The 18114-nt window shown below is 43.3% G+C and overlaps 1 protein-coding gene across 6 annotated transcripts in view; it reads left to right on the forward strand.

The window, feature by feature from the left end:
* Positions 1–18114, forward strand: part of shank3a (SH3 and multiple ankyrin repeat domains 3a) — a 1110717-nt gene that overhangs the window by 672800 nt on the left and 419803 nt on the right. For all 6 annotated transcript variants that reach the window (XM_063072946.1, XM_063072949.1, XM_063072948.1 and 3 more), the window contains one exon: positions 14884–15056. In XM_063072946.1, coding sequence (XP_062929016.1) covers positions 14884–15056 — 173 coding nt within the window. The remainder of the gene's footprint in view (positions 1–14883; positions 15057–18114) is intronic.

The following is an 18114-nucleotide window of genomic DNA, read 5'->3' on the forward strand; positions in this document are numbered from 1 at the left end:
TCCACACCCCCCCCCCCATTCTTCTAAACTATAGCGAGTACAGGTCCAGAGCCATTTAACACTTTCATTTCCTGGATCATTCTACTAAACCTCCTCTGGACCCTCTCCAATGCCAGTGCATCCTTTCATAGATATGAGGCCCAAAACTGTTCATGGTACTCCAAATATGGCCTGAATATGTCTCAGCATTACATCCTTGATTTTATATTCGAGTCCTCTTGGAATGAATACTAACATTACATTTGCCTTCCTTACTTCTGAATCAACCTGCAAGTTAACCTTCAGGGAATTCTGCACAAGGACTCCCAAGTCCCTTTGCACCTTTGATCTCAGAATTTGCTCCCCATTTAGAAAATAAACTATACCTTTATTCCTTCTACCAAAGTACATGACTATACAGTTCCCTATATTATATTATGTCTGCCACTTCTTTGCCCATTTTTCTATTTGTCCAAGTCCTTCTACAGACTTATTGCTTCCTTAACATTACAACTTCGCATCATCCACAAAGCCATCAAATCTGTCATCCAGATCGCTGCCATATATAATGTGAAATTTTTCAGACACAACACTGACCCATCACTAATCTCTAGCAGCCAACCAGAAAAGGCCCCCTTTAATCCCTCTCTTTGTCTTCTGCCTGTCATCCAATCCTCTATCCATGCAATACCATAGGCTCTTATCTTGCTTAGCAGCCACATGTGTGACATCTTGTCAAAGACCTTCTGAAAATCCAAGGTAACAACATTCACTGACTCACCTTTGTCTATCTTGCCTGCTATTTCCTCGAAAAATTCCAGTATATTTGTCAGGCAAGATTTCCCCTTATTGAAACCATGCTGACTTTGGCCGAGTTTATTATGCACCTACAAGTACCCACAAACTTCGTCCTTAGTAATGCACTTCTTGCCAACCACTAAAGTCAATCTACCATTTGTAACTGACCTACAATATCCTGTCTTTTGCACCCCTGTTACCTTGTGTGGAAAGATATTTGTAATTTTACTGTCATCTAGAAACATTCCAAAATCTAGTGATTCTTGAGATTACTGCTAATGCTTCCATAATCGCTTTAGTTACCTCTTTCAGGACCATGAAATGCAGTACGTCTGGCCCAAGTGACTTATCTATCTTCAGAACGTTCAACTTCAAAGCTCCTTCTCCTCAGTCATAAGTCACTTCTGGCCCCTATTTCTCAAATTTCTAACATTCTACTGGTGTCTTCCACAATGAAGATTGATGAAAATTACTTGTTCAGTTCATCTGCCATTTCTTTGTCCACCATCGCTATCTCTCCAGCGTCATTTCTAGCAATGCAGTGTCCACTCTTGCCTCTCTTACTATTGATTTGTCTGAAAAAAAAACTTTTGGGATATTCTTTTATATTATTATCTAGCTTCCCTTCATATTTCTCCTTTTCTCTCCTTATTGTTTTTTTAGTTGCCTTTTACTAATTTTTAATAGTTCCCAATTCTTTAGCTTCCCTCTAATTTTTGCTATATTGTATGTCTTCTTTTTTGCTTTTATATTGTCTTTGAATTCCCTTGTCAATCATGGTTGCCTCGTCCTCCCTTTAGAATGCTTCTTCTTTGGGATGAACTGTTCCTGCACTTATCCAATTTACTTCCAGAAACTCCAGTCATTGCTGCTTTATCATCTTCCCTGCTAGTGCCTACTTCTAATCAACTTCGGCCAGCTCCTCTCTGATGGCTCTGTAGTTCCCCCTACTCCACTGTAATACTGATACATTCTGCAGGGAGAAGATAAAATCCCTTCAAACTGCAGGGTAAATTGTAGTATATCACATTGTGATCATTGCCTCCTAAGGATTCCTATGCCTTAAACTTTCTGTCAAATCTATTTCACTGCACAACTTCCAGTCCGGAATTGCATTTTCCCTCGTGGGCCTGACAAAATGCTGTTCTAAAAAGCCAGCTCCTAGGCATTCTAAAAATGCCTTCTCTTGGAATCCAGCACCAACCTGATTTTCGCAATCTTGCTACATATTGAAATCCTCCGATGCTAACTGTTCTTTTTAACTCTTCTTCCCACTCCCACACTGACCTGATTGACTTTAGCTTTTTTCATTGCTATAGAATGACGAAATGCAAATTGGAAGAACAACATTTTATATTCTGTTGGGGAGGATAACTACAATGTTATGAATATTGCATTTTGCAATTTAAGATAATCCTCCAACCCCCACCCTAATGTTTTGTTCACATAATAATTCACCTAGTTTTATTCTCTTCGGTGTATCCCTCCATTTAATCTTTGGCACTCTTCATCCGTCTACAGCTTTCACCTATCAGCCTCTGTCCCAGCTAACCACCCCACCCCACCATCTCCCATGGTTCCGTCTGCCCAGTATTCCCTCCCCATTTGGTTCCACCATAGCTACAAGCCTCCATCTCACCCCTGTATGTATTATTTTTCCTATCTTTCTATCTTTCCTCCTGCCTCTCAGTCCTAATGCTGGGTCGTAACCCAAAGCACTGACTGACATCTTTTGCCCTCACTAATGCTGCTTAATTCACTGAGTTCTTGCAGCATTTTATTTTTGTTGTTAATTGTTATGTTCTGTATAATTAAAAATTAGTGTGATTGATTTTAATACCTTTTGATTTTGAATGTCAGAGGTTTACAGGGGTAAGTTGTTTTAGACTTGACAACTCGTAAGCCTTGAGGATATGGCTGTCAAAGCATTTGACAGATTAAAGCTTGCTACTTTCTGCAGAAAGCCCAACGCTGCTCAGGGCCTTGTGGATCATTTTTGGAAATCGTTTTTGGAAATCAAGCTGCCACTACAGATAAGGGCAGATCCTAAAGCAGCCTTCTTGCTGTTTTTGACGGGAGAGACAGGGAAAACATCCCAAAGACTATATACATTATACACCAGTGACTTATGGAGTGTGGGCATCACTGACAAGGCCAGCATTTATCGCTGTCCTTTTAATGCTTCATAGCTGTATGGAGGAGCAGTTATTTAAATGCTTGTTGTCAATCACTGACAAAGTTCATACGCAAGGAACAATAAATTTGATGTTGTTCTAGAATGGATCATAACTATGGAAAACTGAAAAATGCTGCAAATAGAGAACGATTCATCTATAACTAATTGATGATTGGTTTATTATTGTCCCATGTATCAGGATACAGTGAAAAAATTGGATTTGCATCCTGATCATTCCAAAATATAAGTACATGGAGGCAGTAGAAAGGGAAAGGGAATAACATAAGCAGAATCTGTTATAGTTACCATTACAGAGCAAGTCCAACTACAGGTAGACAAGGTGCAAGGACCTTGACTAGGTCGACTGAGACATCAAGGCTTATTCAAGAGTCTTAGAGCAGCAGGATAGAAGCTGTCCTTGAGTCTACTGGTACTTGCTTCCCAACTTTTATATCTTCTGCCCAATGGAAGGGGGAAAAGAAGGAAAGGCACAGGTGGGAGGACTGCGTTCCCAAGCCAGCAGGGAATGTCAACAGAGGTAGCTGGTTTTCATGATGGACTTGGCTGTGACCACCACTCTCTGCAATTTCCTGAGGTATGGGAAGAGCTCGTGGAATGGGAAAAGGCAGAGTTTATTAATATGGGTTTATTATTGTCGTATGTACCAAGATACACTGAAAAGCTTGTCTTACATACTGTTCATACACAATACCCTGAGCTGGAATAAGACAAAACAATAATAGCATAAGTGTTACTGTTTTACCTTATAATATGTAAAAGCTAGTGAAAGAGTGCAGCACACGGAAACGATAAAATGCAAGATCATAACTAAGTAGATTGTAAGGCCAGCAGTTCATTGTACATGAGGTACATACAAATCTCTGATAACGCTGCAGATAAGGTGTTCTTGAGCCTGGTCGCATGTGCTTTCAGGCTTTGTATCTTCTGCCTGATGGGAGAGGGGAGAAGAGAGAATGTACAGGGTCAATGACTATGCTGGCTGCTCTACCAAGGCAGTGAGAGGTATAAACAGAGTCCATCCATGGTGTTGGGGGAGAGTATGGTTCCTATGCCGAGCTGACTGAGTCCACGACTGTCTGTAGTTTCTTGTGGTCACGTACAAAACCAAGCTATCATGCATTCAGACAGAGTATTTCCTATGGAGCATTGATAAGAATTGGTAAGAGTCAATGGGAACATGCCAAAATTCTTGAGGAAGTAGAGGTGTTGGTGACCTTTCTTGGCTATGATGTCAACATGGTTGGAACAGGACAGGCTGATGATGATCTTCGCACCTCAGAACTTGAAGCTCTCAACCCATGTTCCCTCGAAATAAATGGCCAGTGAGCACAAAAATCTTGTGCTGTGCAATTTTTTGCCCAGTGATAACAATATGTGCGCACTGAACAATTTCTTCAATGAAAACAGTATAAATAACCCAGTTCTAAAATCGGCAGACAAATCATCACAAACTCCACATTGTCAACACTGTACACAACAGAAACCGGAAGAGGAAATGTGATTGTGTGCCATTGTGAAATATACTTAACATGCCAATGCACTCAGTTTAAATTCCTTTGTGCGCTAGTAGCTAAAGATGTGTGCACGCATATACGTGCTCACCTTAGAGGGAATATTGCAGTCAACCCTCTTAACGTCAACACCATTGATATAGACAGGAACATGTTTGTTTTAGTTTTTAGTTTGTTCAGAAATAAAGTTCATTCCAAATAAATTGTACCACTGAATTAATCGCGGAGGTCTTACCATATAATTAATTCCCTATGATTTCTGGACAGTTTTTTTAACAGGTATGTAAATCAAGCAGCTTTTTCTTGGGACAATATTCTTTATCCTTTTTCTAATGAATGGGATCACCGGCTTCCACATGAGATATCCCTTGTGAGAGACTAGATCTCCCAACAAAATTGCATGGAAATAGGAACCTTGGTCACAGGTTCAAGTTGTCTAGGCCTTACTTTAAAACCATTGCAATGAATTTTAGAGAGAGTAGTAGTGTTCTGCTTCTTAGGTAACCAGAAGGTCCTTTGTTGCTGAGCTTAAATTCATAATATTTTAAAATATTTCGGCTTTTCCATTAAATAATTATAGTTTGTAGAATCTGCCCTGGGGAGTAATTTTTCTTGCTTCTGATCACTATTTGATCAACTAGTTAATCAGTGATCTGTATGAATTCGTGTGTGCAGGGATACATATTGTGTGTCTTTGTGTAAGTGAGTTTGTGCGTATATCTTTGTCTTTGGTCATGTGTATGTGCCTATGTGTCTGTCTCTGCATTTATTACTGAACTTCAGTTATTCTTACTCTGACTTGCTATGCCTCAAAAGCCAGGCATCAATTTAGAATATTAATTAAATATCATTCTAGTTCTCTCTCTCATCTCCTAAAGTTTCCATGATTACACCTTTCTGAGAAATGTCATATTTTTCAAAGCTAGTGAAGCATTGAAAGATAAAGTAGCTGATAATAAAGCTACAGCTACTGGAAATTGGAAATTAAACAGAACATGGCAGAAGAGATCAGCAGGTCAAGTAGCATCCATCAAAATAGAAACTGTTATCATTTTAGGTTTCATATACATATCAGATTCTGTGAAGGGTCCTTGACCTGAAATGTTAACATCTTTCACTTCTCTGTCTTTAAGGTGAAATATTTGTTAGGCCAAACATTCCTATTTAGAAGCCTGTTGGGATCCACTGTCTGGATCTTGCAAGAGAAAAGGGCAGCTGGCCAGCAGCATGTCAGTAACTTATGAGGAACAGTGACAACTAAACAAAATAGAAGTGAGATAATATTTGTCTGAAAGATATATTCATCATTTTACAGTATCACTTGTTTATGCAATTAAAACATATTTATGATGCTGTGCCTTTAAACTCAGATTTAACAATCACACACCATTTGCATTTCCTCTGAATTATGTGCCATTTCTCTCTTCTGAAGTAATTATCAAGCTCCTGTTGGGTTTGTCAAGTGAGATTAAGATTCCCTAAGAGGAAAGTGAAAGCTTTTGTAGTTTACAACTGATAAATGTTGTTTGCTTTAGATGACCAAGCATGTAATATCTGATTTTGATTTCTGTAGGAATGAGGAATTTCACATACGTGAGATGTCTACATTTGTAGGATAATACAGCCCCAAAAGAAACCATTTATGTCTTTATCAGCTCTTTGTAAGAGCTATCCAATTAAATTCCGTTGCTTCCCTCACCATAGCTCTACAAAAAAGTTTCCCTTTGGGTATTTATACAGTTGCTTTTCGAGAGTTAAATTAATTTGCACTTCTCTTTCACATAGCATGCTTTCACCATGTACTTTTTAAAATATTGTCGCTGATTCATTGCCAATTTATGGCTAGTGATTACTGACAATCCTCATGTTGAAAACAGTGTTTACTCATTTTTAGTCTTTTCTGACTTTCAGCACCTGAATTTTCTCATCTTAACCTTCTCCGTCTGCAGGGCAATAATACCAGCTTGTCTAGACTCTGGATGAAGTTTATTATCATGGACCTATGTCATGAAATTTGTTGCTTTGTGGCAGCAGTATTATGCAAGACATGAAGTCACAATAATAATAAATTCTGTACATGCCCTTACAGTACAAACAAGGGTGCACCTTGAACGTCTGAAAGGCTGGCCCAGGAACAGAGGACTTTGGAGACCTGCTGTTGGCAGCCTCTGCCACAGTAAGGGTGACAGGCTTAAGGAGAATAATGAGAAGAGGGTATGTCCAGATGGGTGATGGTTCCTAATGGTGGCTGCTGAATTCTTGAGACTTCACCTCCTGAAGATGCCATCTGTGGTGGGACGGCTTGTGCCCATGAAGTCTACAAACCTCTCCAGCCTCTTTTGATCCTGTGCCTCCATACCAGTCAGCAATGCCAATTTGAATTCTCTCCACAGCACAACTGTAAAAACTTGCTGGAGTCTTTGGTGACATGCCAAAGCTCCTCAGACTCCTCATGAAGAATAACCATTGTCATGAGTTCTTTGTGACTGCATCAATATGAAACCTGAACTCCCTCTTCTTTAATAGTATTCCAGCAAATCACTGAATCAAAGGTTTGAAATCCTTCCAAACTATGACATTCATACCTGACCACAATAGTCCATTGGGACCTAATTAGTGTTTTATAAGTCTTAGCAAGCGGGAAGGGAAATAGCACATTAACCTTTACATGATGAAAAATTTGCAAACGGACTTCAGATGCTTCAATGACTATCATACAGTAACACTTGCATCCACAGTGATGAAGTGTTTTGAGAGATCGTTGAGAAAACGTATCAATTCCTGTCTGAGAAGTGACTTGGATCCACTCCAATTTGCTGTTCAGAGCAACAGATCACAGTAGATTTCATCTCATTTGCTCTTCACTCAATCCTCGAACATCTGGAGAGCAACGGGTCTCTTTATCAACTACAGCTCAGCATTCAGTACATCATTCATTCAAATCTAATCATTAAGCTCTACTTGCTTTACCCTGATGACTGTGTGGCTAAGCACAGCTCCAATGCCACATTTACATTTTGTTGTCAACATTACTGCCGTAAGCCAAATCAGAGGTGGTGGTGAATCAGCATATAGGGGGGGGATTGCAAATCTGGCAGAGTATCAGCAAGACCAAGCAGCTGATTATTGACTTCAGGAGGAGGAACCCAGAGGTCCATGTGTCATTTCTCATTGGAGTGTCACAGGTGGAGAGGGTCAGCAGCTTTAAAATTCTCTGTGTTATCATTTTCAGAGGATCTGTTCTGGGACCAGCACGCAAGTGCAATTATGAAGAAAGCTCGGCAGTGCCTCTACTTCCTTCAGAGTTTACAGAGATTTGGCATGACATCTAAAACTCTGACAAACTTCTATGGATGTGTTAGTGGAGAGTATATTGACTGAACGCATCACAGCCTGGTACAGAAACACCAATGCCCTTTGTCATGTCTGTGGACAACTACATATATATTAAATAAAAGCACGCACATGGGAGATGGCTTTAACTGGTGTATTCACATTACAGTGAGAGAGAGAGAGAGAGAAAACAATGCACATGTGCAGATAACAGATCAATACATAGTGCTGGAGGGGTGCTCATTGCGCTAAAAGAAATTGATCCATACATTAGACTCTTGAACGGAAAATCTTACAAGAATGGAAAATTCACTAACATCTGAACTACGTTCTACAGAGGCGTGGTTGAGAGTGTGTTGACCTTTTGCATCACAGCCTGGTACTCCAGCTGCAGTGCTGTCGACAAAAAAGCCTTGCAGAGGGTGGTTAGGGGAGCAGAGAAGGTTATTGGGGTCTCCCTACCTTCTGTCCAAGACCTCTTTCAGAGTCGATGCCTCCAGAAGACACGGTACATCATTAAAGACCCCTCACACCCTCTCCATGAACTGTTTGTTCTACTGCCATCAGGCAAACGTTACAGGAGCATCAAAACTAAAACCACAAGGCTACTAAACAGCTTCCTCCCACGGGCAGTCAGACTGCTAAATAGCTGCTCCACCTGACTCTGCTTTGGACACTTTTAACTTGCATTGGACACTTATATGTTTTACTATTTATTGTTATGTTTATTATTTAGTGTTGCGTTTGTTATGTTATGATTGCACTGCTCCTGGGAAACGCTGTCTCATTCTGCCCTGCAGAGCTGATGTACGGTTAGAATGACAATAAAGTTTTTGAATCTTTTGAATCTTTTGAAAGTAGTGGATGCAGCCCAGTTCATCATGAGTAAAGATCTCCCCACCATTGAACACATTTACACAAGGCATTGTGGCAGGAAAGCAGCATCCATCATCAGGGACCCCCACCACCCAAGTCATACTCTCTTCTCGCTGCCATCAGGATGAAGGTACAGAAGCCTCAGGACTCACACCACCAGGTTCAGGACCAGTTATTGCCTCTGAGCCATCAGGCTCTTGAACCCAAGGGTCAACTTCAACTTCACTTGCCCCGTTATTGAAATGCTCCCACAACCTGTGGACTCACCTTCAAGGTCTTTTCATCTCATGTTTTTTCTTATCTACTGCTTATTTATTTATCATTATTATTTCTTTCTTTTTGTATTTTCACATTTTGTATGTTGTCTTTTGCACACTGTTGAACGCCCAAGTTGGTGCAGGCATTATTGATTCTATTATGGATTTGTTGAGTGTGCCCTCAAGAAAATGAATCTCAGGGTTGTATATGGTGACATATATGTATTTCATTAGTAAATTTACTTTGAACTTCACTGCAAATTTGAGAGGCCTTCAAAACACTGCACTTGATATTGTGCATAGTTTTGGTCCCCCACCTGAAAATAGATATAATGTATATTTATCACTGAGGGGTGCAGGAAATATTCATTAGACTGATCTGAGGGACAGCAGGTTTGCTGTATGAGCAGAATAGGATCTTTTTACTTCACTCCACAGCTTAGAACAATGACAGTTCTCAGAACATTCTTATAGTACTCAGGAAAGGTCAATGCTGAGAAACTGATAGAAATTAATTTTAAAAACTCTGATAGCTCTGCCAGCTACAACACGATGCCACCACTAGTCTCATCTTCCCCTCCTTATCCCATTCTGCTTTTCACAGGAACCACTCTCTGTCTGTCATTCTGGTTAGCCATCCTTTCCTCTCCCCAGGTACTTCCTGGTAAGTGGGAGGCTTTCAAAGCTGAAATGTTGGGAGTGCAGAATATTGGAATAAAAGAAAAGGCCAACAGGTTTAGGAAACTTTGGTTGTTGAGGAATATTGAGGTCCCGGTAAAGAAAAAGTTGGTGCATATCAGGCATAGACAGTTAGGATCAAATGAGGTGCTTAAGGAGTATAAGAAATGCAAGAGAACACTAATGGGAGAAACTATGAGGGCTACTGTATCTCAATATGCTTGAAAGAGTGCAAGGAAAATTTGGAAGGATTTTGCCAGGACTCAAGGACTTGAGTTATAGGGAAAAGTTGAATATGTTAGGACTTTATTTGCTGGAGTGCAGGAGAATGAGGGGAAATTTGATAGAGGTATACAAAATTATGAGGCGTATAGAGAGAGTAAATGCATGCAGGCTCTTTCTACTCAGGTCAGTTGAAACTAGAACTCGAGGTCATAGGTTTAGGATGAAAGTTGAAATACTTAAGGGGAATCTGAGGGGAAACTTTTTCACCCAGAGGGCGGTGTGAATATGGAATGAGATGCCAGCAGATGTGCGTTCAACCGTTATACTTAAGAAAAGGTTGGATAGGTACATGGATGAGGGGGGTTTGAAGGAGTTTGGTTCAGGTGCAGGTAGGTGGGACTAAGCAGAAGATCAGGTCAGCATGGACTAATTGGACAAAAAGGCCTGTTTCTGTGCAGTAGTGTCATCTCTGCTAATACAGTAAAAGAACGGGGGCCAGAACCCACACAATCTTATGACTTCAACGTTATTTTATTTTACCTGTACACAAGGAGAACAGCATGGCTTCTGTCACCACACTGTTCTGAAACCAGGACAGAAAACTGTTGCTTTTATATGGAAGATATTGGCTGTTACTGATATTAGATTAGATTATGAGGACACTCAGTCCTCGTTTATTGTCATTTAGAAATGCATGCATTAAAAAATGATACAATGTTCCTCCAGAATGATATCACAAGAAACACAGGACAAACCAAGACTAAAACTGACAAAACCACATCATTATAACATATAGTTACAACAGCGCAAAGCAATAGCGTAACTTGATAAAGAGCAGACCATGGGCATGGTTAAAAAAAAAGTCTCAAAGTCCCGATAGCCTTATTATCTCACTCAGACGGTAGAAGGGAGAAACTCTCCTTGCCATGAACCTCCAAGCACCACAAACTTGCCGATGCAGCACCGTTGGAAGCACCTGACCGCAGCAGACTCTGAGTCCGTCTGAAAACTTCGAGCCTCCGATCAGCCCTCTGACACCAAGTACCGAGCACCATCCTCTGCCGAGCGCTTCAACCCCACCCCGACCGCGAGCAACAAGCAAAGCAGAGGACTCGGGGCCTTCCCCTCCAGAGATTTCGGACCACACAGTAGCAGCAGCAGCAGCAAAGCAGGCATTTCAGAAGTTTCACCAGATGTTCCTCTGTGCTCTCACATCCGTCTCCATCAAATCAGGATTGTGCACGGCACCCTACTTGACAAATAACAGACATCACCACCGGAGTGGCCCCTGCGAGCTGTGTCGGGCCACCATCTTCTCCTTTGATATTGACCATTTGGTAAATTCCTTTGGTGATTGATCTTACAAGTAAGATTTGAATTCCTTACTTGCAAGATAAATTGCCATTCACAATTGAGATGTTAAAAGCCAATAGAAACCAAAGCTGACACTTTGAAGCTGGTAAAGCAACTGTCCCAGTTGATAAGTGCGTTCACATCCTTCCATTATTCCTATCACATCTGTCTCCAGCATTCCCTATTGTGAAAAGAGGAGCTATGTTTTAGGAAGACCTTTCTAGAAAAGACAATATAGTCACACCTCCATAGTAGATGGTGATGTAACCAGTTAGGATGCTCTCCACAGTACATCTGTAGAAATTTTTGAGAGTATTTGATGTCATACCAAGGCTCCTCAAATTCCCGATGATGTGTAACTGCTGTCATGCCTTCTTTATAATTGCATCAGTTTGTTGGGTCCAGGATAGATCTTCAGAGATGTTGATGCCCAGGAACTTTAAACTGCTCACCCTTTCCACTGCTGATCCTTCAGTGAGGACTGGTGTGTGTTCCCTCAGCTTGTTCTTCTTGAAGTCCACAATCAATTCTGTGGTCTTACTAACACTGAGTGCAAAGTTGATCTATCTCACTCCTGTGTGCCTCCACGTACTTGTCTTGTATCCCTGCTCGTGTGTCCTTCCAATCAACTTTATCTCTTAATGCAAGTTATTTTATTAGTTGTCAAAGCTTACAGTTAAAGTATTTTCAATTTTCTAAATTGATGGGTCATTTGCTAAAAGAAATTCATCATCATCATCATTATGTGTGTGTCGTATAATGTGGTGATCATGGTCTTTGACCATAATTGTTCTTGGCAAATTTTTCTATAGAGCTGGTTTGCCATTGCCATCTTCTGGGCAGAGACTTAACAAGGTGGGTGACCCTAGCAATTATCAATATTCTTCAGATATTGTCTGCCTGGCATCAGTGGTCACATAACCAGGACTTGTGATATGCACCAGCTACCTGCTCTCCATTCCCCGTTACCTGCCCTCATGGCTTCCCTTGCCCAAGGGTGACCTGCAGGCTAATGGAGGGAAGCAGTGCCTTGCACTTCCTCTGGTAGAATTCCACCATCCAAAGTAAATAAAGAGACAGTGAATACTGTATGTAAAGGACTGGGCCAGTAAGCTCTCCTCTAACACTTTTCTACAGGGAATTTCACCACAGAACTTCAACACGCTTTGATTAAATCCTCATTTAATGAAATAGTACCCTTACTGGTGATTCCTTTCTAAAGATATTACTAAGCAGTATTTTGATGATTTTCACTTTACCTTTACTCTCTTTTTGAATTGAAAATTGCTTTGTTAGAATCCTTTAATGGGAGAGAGATTTATTTTATCAGGGCAAGTTTTTTTTTGCCATTTTATTCTTTGCGTTGATTTTTTGTTCTGTTGCTGTTGCAGGAGAGGCGTAAGAGGAAGGGACGTAGGGAAGAGAGTGAGTAAAGAAGGTTTTGGGCCCTTTATCTAAGAAAAGGTGTGCTGGAATTGGAGAGGGTCCATCAGAGGTTCATGAGAATGATAGGGTTAACCTGTGAGGAGTGATTGAAGGCTGTACTCACTGGAGTTCAGAAGAATGGGTGTTGGGAACTCATTGAAACATATTAGACAATAGACAATAGGTGCAGGAGTAGGCTATTCGGCCCTTCGAGCCAGCACTGCCATTCACTGTGATCATGGCTGATCATCCACTATCAGTATCCAGTTCCTGCCTTATCCCCATAACCTTTGATTCCGCTATCTTAAAGAGCTCTATCCATCTCTTTCTTGAAAGCATCCAGAGACTTGGCCTCCACTGCCTTCAGGGGCAGAGCATTCCATACATCCACCACTCTCTGGGTGAAAAAGTTTTTCCTCAACTCCATTCTAAATGGCCTACCCCTTATTCTCAAACTGTAGCCTCTGGTTCTGGACTCACCCATCAGCGGGAACATGCATCCTGCCTCCAGTGTGTCCAATCCCTTAATAATCTTATATGTTTCAATAAGAATTCAATTAGAATCAGCATTCTAAATTCCAGGGTATACAAGCCCAGTCACTCCAATCTTCCGACATATGACAGTCCCGCCATCCCGGGAAATAACTTTGTGAACCTATGCTGCACTCCCTCAATAGCAAGAATGTCCTTCCTCAAATTTGGAGACCAAAACTGCACACAGTACTCCAGGTGTGGTCTCACCAGGGCCCTGTACATCTGCAGAAGGACCTCTTTGCTCTTATACTCAATTCCCCTTGTTATGAAGGCCAGCATGCCATTAGCTTTCTTCACTGCCTGCTGTACTTGCATGCTTGCTTTCAGTGACTGATGTACAAGAACTAGATCTCATTGTACTTCCCTTTTTTCCTAATTTGACTCCATTCAGATAATAATCTGCCTTCCTATTCTTATTACCAAAGTGGATAACCTCAAATTTATGCACATTAAACTGCATCTGCCATGCATCTGCATATTCAGTATTGAATATTGAAAGGCCTAGATAGAGTGAATGTGGAGAGGATGCTTTCAGTTGTGGGGGAGTTTAGGACCTGTTGCCACCGTCTCAGAATACAAAGACTTTAGAACAGAGATGAGGAGGAATTTCTTTAGCCAGAGGGTGGTGAATCTGAGGAACTCATTGCCGCAGATGGCTGTGGAGGCCAAGTCATTGGGTAACACAGAGGCTGATAACTTCTTGATTAGTCAGGGCATCAAAGCTTACGGGGAGAAGGCAGAAGGAAGGTTGAGAGGCATAATTAATCAGCCGTGATGGAATGGTGGAGCAGACTCCCATTGAGTCCAATGTATGGTTGCTGGGCCCTGGCAAAATTGGAACTTCATTTGTGATTGGGCACGGTGAAGGACCAATCAATAATAGTACTGTTGAATGGAAAGCCTCAGTATTTTGTTGGGTGAGTTCAATCAGACAGGAGTGGGTTTCTTGGAGCAAGATTAATGGATCCTTCTGTTCTGATAGTCATTCATTCAGGGCAGGCTCAAATATTTACAGACTGAAATAACGGCAAATTCTGGTCATGTACAAAAAATGGAGAGATACAGCATATCAGACAGCATCGGTGAGGAGGGGGAATGGCATCGGCACTTCAGCTGATCACGGAGTGAATGGAGGGCGGGACGGGGCGCTGTGAGGCTGCCAATCCGTGAGGATGCGGAGGCCGGGATTCCCATTCTCTGCCGGCGTCAGAAGCTAGAGGCGGAGCTCCGCGGTTCGGGCGGCGTGACTTGGGTCGCTATCGGGAATCGATAGGCGGTGTCGGACCTCGAGGCGGGACCAGGGAGTTAACGGGCGGGTCTAGCGATCGGGTCGAGCATTTCCCGAGGAGTGTGGTGTGAATGGAGGGCGGGGCGTCAGATCGCTGTCACTACGGGAGTGGGTGCTGGAACGGAGTCCGGATTCAGCACTGGCATGTGAGGAGCTCCAGCCGGGAGAGGATGGAGCATCCTCGGCCACGGCTGCGGCCAGCGCAATCACAGCACTCCTCAGATTAAAGATGAGAGTGGACCCGTCGCTCGGGTCCCGTCCCGTTCGGCGTCCGAGCGCTTCGGCCTGGAGCGGCCGAGCTGAGTGAGACGCTTATCCCCCGGGCAAATCGTGGAGGATGTTGGAAGGGACTGTCCCCGGTCCCGGTCCCGGTCCCGGTCCCGGCCCTGGCACCGGAAGAACCACTGTCACCTATGTTTTTGTTTACAGCCCAAGCACCGTGAGCGCCGACCCCAACCCACCTCCATTGGCCGCTCCCGCTCACCGAGGACCCAAACGCAAGCTGTACAGTGCGGTCCCGGGACGGACCTTCATCGTGGTGAAGCCCTATCAGCCCCAGGGAGAGGGGGAAATCCTGTTGCACCGAGGGGAGCGTGTCAAAGGTAAGTACAATTCCAACTAACTCTGCTGATTTTTGCGAAATACTTCACTTCATTACCAGGTCTCCGAGCCAAACTCTCCCGAGTTAGAGAACCCGCCAGTTTGTCAGCTCCGCTTCATTCGCGATCGTAATATCACTTCATCTGGACTCTAACCCCGTCCACTACGTCCCCTATCGCTAACCCCACTGTATCTGTCCCTTCTCTCACTGTGATATCACCTCACCCTTCCACTCCACTCCCCGTGTTCCCTCCCCCCACCCTTCGCCCCCTCTCCCCCATCCTTTGCCCCCTCCCCTCCACCCCATGTTCTCTCCCCCACTCTTTGCCTCTCTTGTGTTCCGTCCCCTCTCCACGTGTTCTCTCCCCCACCCTTTCCCCATTCTCCCCATGTCTCTCCCCACCCTACACCCCTCTCCCTGTGTGTCTCCCCCACAGCACCCCCAGCTCTCCCCACCCTACCTCCTCTCCCTGTGTGTCTCTCCTCCACAGCACCCCCAACCCTTGTCTCTCCCCACCCTACCCCCTCTCCCCGTGTCTCTCCCCCACAGCACCCCCAGCCCTTGTCGATCCCCACCCTACCTCCTCTTCCTGTGTCTCTCCCCACAGCACCCCCCAGCTCTCCCTACCCTACCCCCTCTCCCCATGCCTCTCCCCCACAGCACCCCCAGCCCTTGTCTCTCCCCCACTCAGTGATCTCACCCCTGCCCCTCTACAATTACATTACCTACCCCTCTGTGGTCTTGCATTTATCCCTCTGCAATTTCATGTCCCTACCCGGCTTCGATATCACCCCCACACATGAGCTCACCCTTGTCCCTCTACCCCCTACCCCACATACCTTTGCACTCTCACCCTTTAGCTCTGCAATCTCACCTCTAGTCTTTTGCATTCATGTCTCTACCACCCTCAACACTCTAGAACACTCCTGCAACTTCCTGCAAAGTTCTGTGTTCACCCACCGCTCTCAGTATCAGCTCCGCTATTCTGAACCAACAGTTTAATCCGTCCCCTCATGCTCCATTCCACTCACTCCCTACACTCTGTTGCCCACTCCCATATTTTTACAGTTGTGTTGGAGTTCCTTCCTCATGTACTCTTGCTGATTCCGACATTCTGCAGCTCTGTTGACAACTTCCTGACTCCTTCCTCCTATACTACATCTCATAAACCCCCTCCTCTCCGTCATCCCCCATCCCTCCGTTCACCCACTTCCCCTGTTTAACCCTTCTAGTTCCCTTATGTTTTTAACTTTTCTAATCCCATGGGCATGTGGCCAAGTGGTTAAGGCAGTCGACCAGAGATCTGAAGGTTGTGAGTTCGACCCCCAACCGAGGTACCGTGTTGTGTCCTTGAGCAAGACACTTAACCACACAGTGCTCTGCGACGACACTGGTGCCAAGCTGTATGGGTCCTAATGCCCTTCCCTTGGACGACATCGGTGTTGTGGAGAGGAGAGACTTGCATTATGGGCAACTGCCGGTCTTCCATAAAACCTTGCCCAGGCCTGCGCCCTGGAGAGTGAAGACTTTCCAGTCGCAGATCCATGGTCTCGCAAGACTAATGGATGCCTTTAAGTTAAGTTAATCTCTGCACCTACCCCTCCGTCCCCATCTCTTGTTTCAAATTGTCCAAAAACCTCACCTGCCTTACTGCTCGCACATTTTCTTGCCAGAGCAATTGATCTCTCCTTTCCTGCCCTACCACTGTCAGTCTCTTATTTTATCCTCTGTCTCTCTCATTTCTGAGTCCCTTCTAAGTTTCAGCGAAGACTCGCCCTGGTTAAAATGTCTTCTCACCATGAGAGAAAACTTGTATTGCATTAGCAGTCTATTCCTTGGCCATAATGTGTTTGTCAGTTTAACCCATCATGTTCTCTGGCCTTTTTCTCTCTCTGCATGCATCTTTGACATTAAGAGTGGCAGAGGCCATCCTTGTGTGTGCCAACGAAGCAACAAGAATGACGGTAGTGGAAGTGGCAAGGGCTGCCTTGCTTTTCAATCAGCATCCTCATTCTAAAGTACCTTCTCTTCCACCACCTCAGTCCATTCAGAAAAGTTAACCCATTGTTGAGAGTTAATATTTATTTCTCAGTATTAGTAAAAACGATTACTTCATCATTGTCACATTACAGTGTGCAATTTGTTGTATACAATTTAGCTGCTGTGTTTCTTGCATTATACAAAAGACTATATCTCAAACTAGTTTTTATTTGTAACGTACCTATATCCTTAAAAACAATCTGAAAGGTGCTTTTCTTTTCCCTTCCTTTCTTCTCTCAGTTCCTTAAGTTGAGTATTTGCTGCCACTCTTTTTATTTCCATGTGTAAACTTTTCCCGACTCAATGTCTTACATGTGCATACTGCCTCTTATTCTCTGTCATTCATTTGTCTCTCTGTGTGACTGACTCATCCTCACTTTTTCCCATGCCTCCAGTTTCCCCTCTGTCTTTTCCAAGTTTCTGGCCAGTAACGGTGGGGTAGACGGTCGGAGAGTAATGGTGGGGTAGACGGTCAGGGAGTAACGGTGGGGTAGATGGTTGGCCAGTAACGGTGGGGTAGATGGTCGGGGAGTAATGGTAGGGTAGACGGTTGGCCAGTAATGGTGGGGTAGACGGTCGGGGAGTAATGGTGGGGTAGATGGTTGGCCAATGATGGTGGGGTAGACGGTCGGGAAGTAATGGTGGGGTAGATGGTTGGCCGGTAACGGTGGGGTAGACGTTTGGGGAGTATCACAGCGATAAAGATATAAAAACAAAGTTTGAAGGAGGTTTGAGAATTACAGAGGGATTAGTCTTTGAAAGGATTTAAATATAAGAAATATGAATTAATAGCATTAGGCATAGGAATTCCAAACACCTCTTCTTTGGATATGGTGCTATGAATTTTATGGATTATAAACTCAGTTAGAAATCTCATTTCTTATTTTGTGGACTCGTTTTTTTTAGACAGTTTAAACTACCCTCTGCAGTTTTGAGGGGAAGCTTGTGGAAATGTATTTGGGACATAATATGACTAAATGGAAGCAGGCTATTTTAAATATCTTTATGGAAATTATGGT

This window comes from Mobula hypostoma, chromosome 20, assembly GCF_963921235.1.
Source record: "Mobula hypostoma chromosome 20, sMobHyp1.1, whole genome shotgun sequence".
In the NCBI taxonomy this organism is placed as follows: Eukaryota; Metazoa; Chordata; class Chondrichthyes; order Myliobatiformes; family Myliobatidae; genus Mobula; species Mobula hypostoma.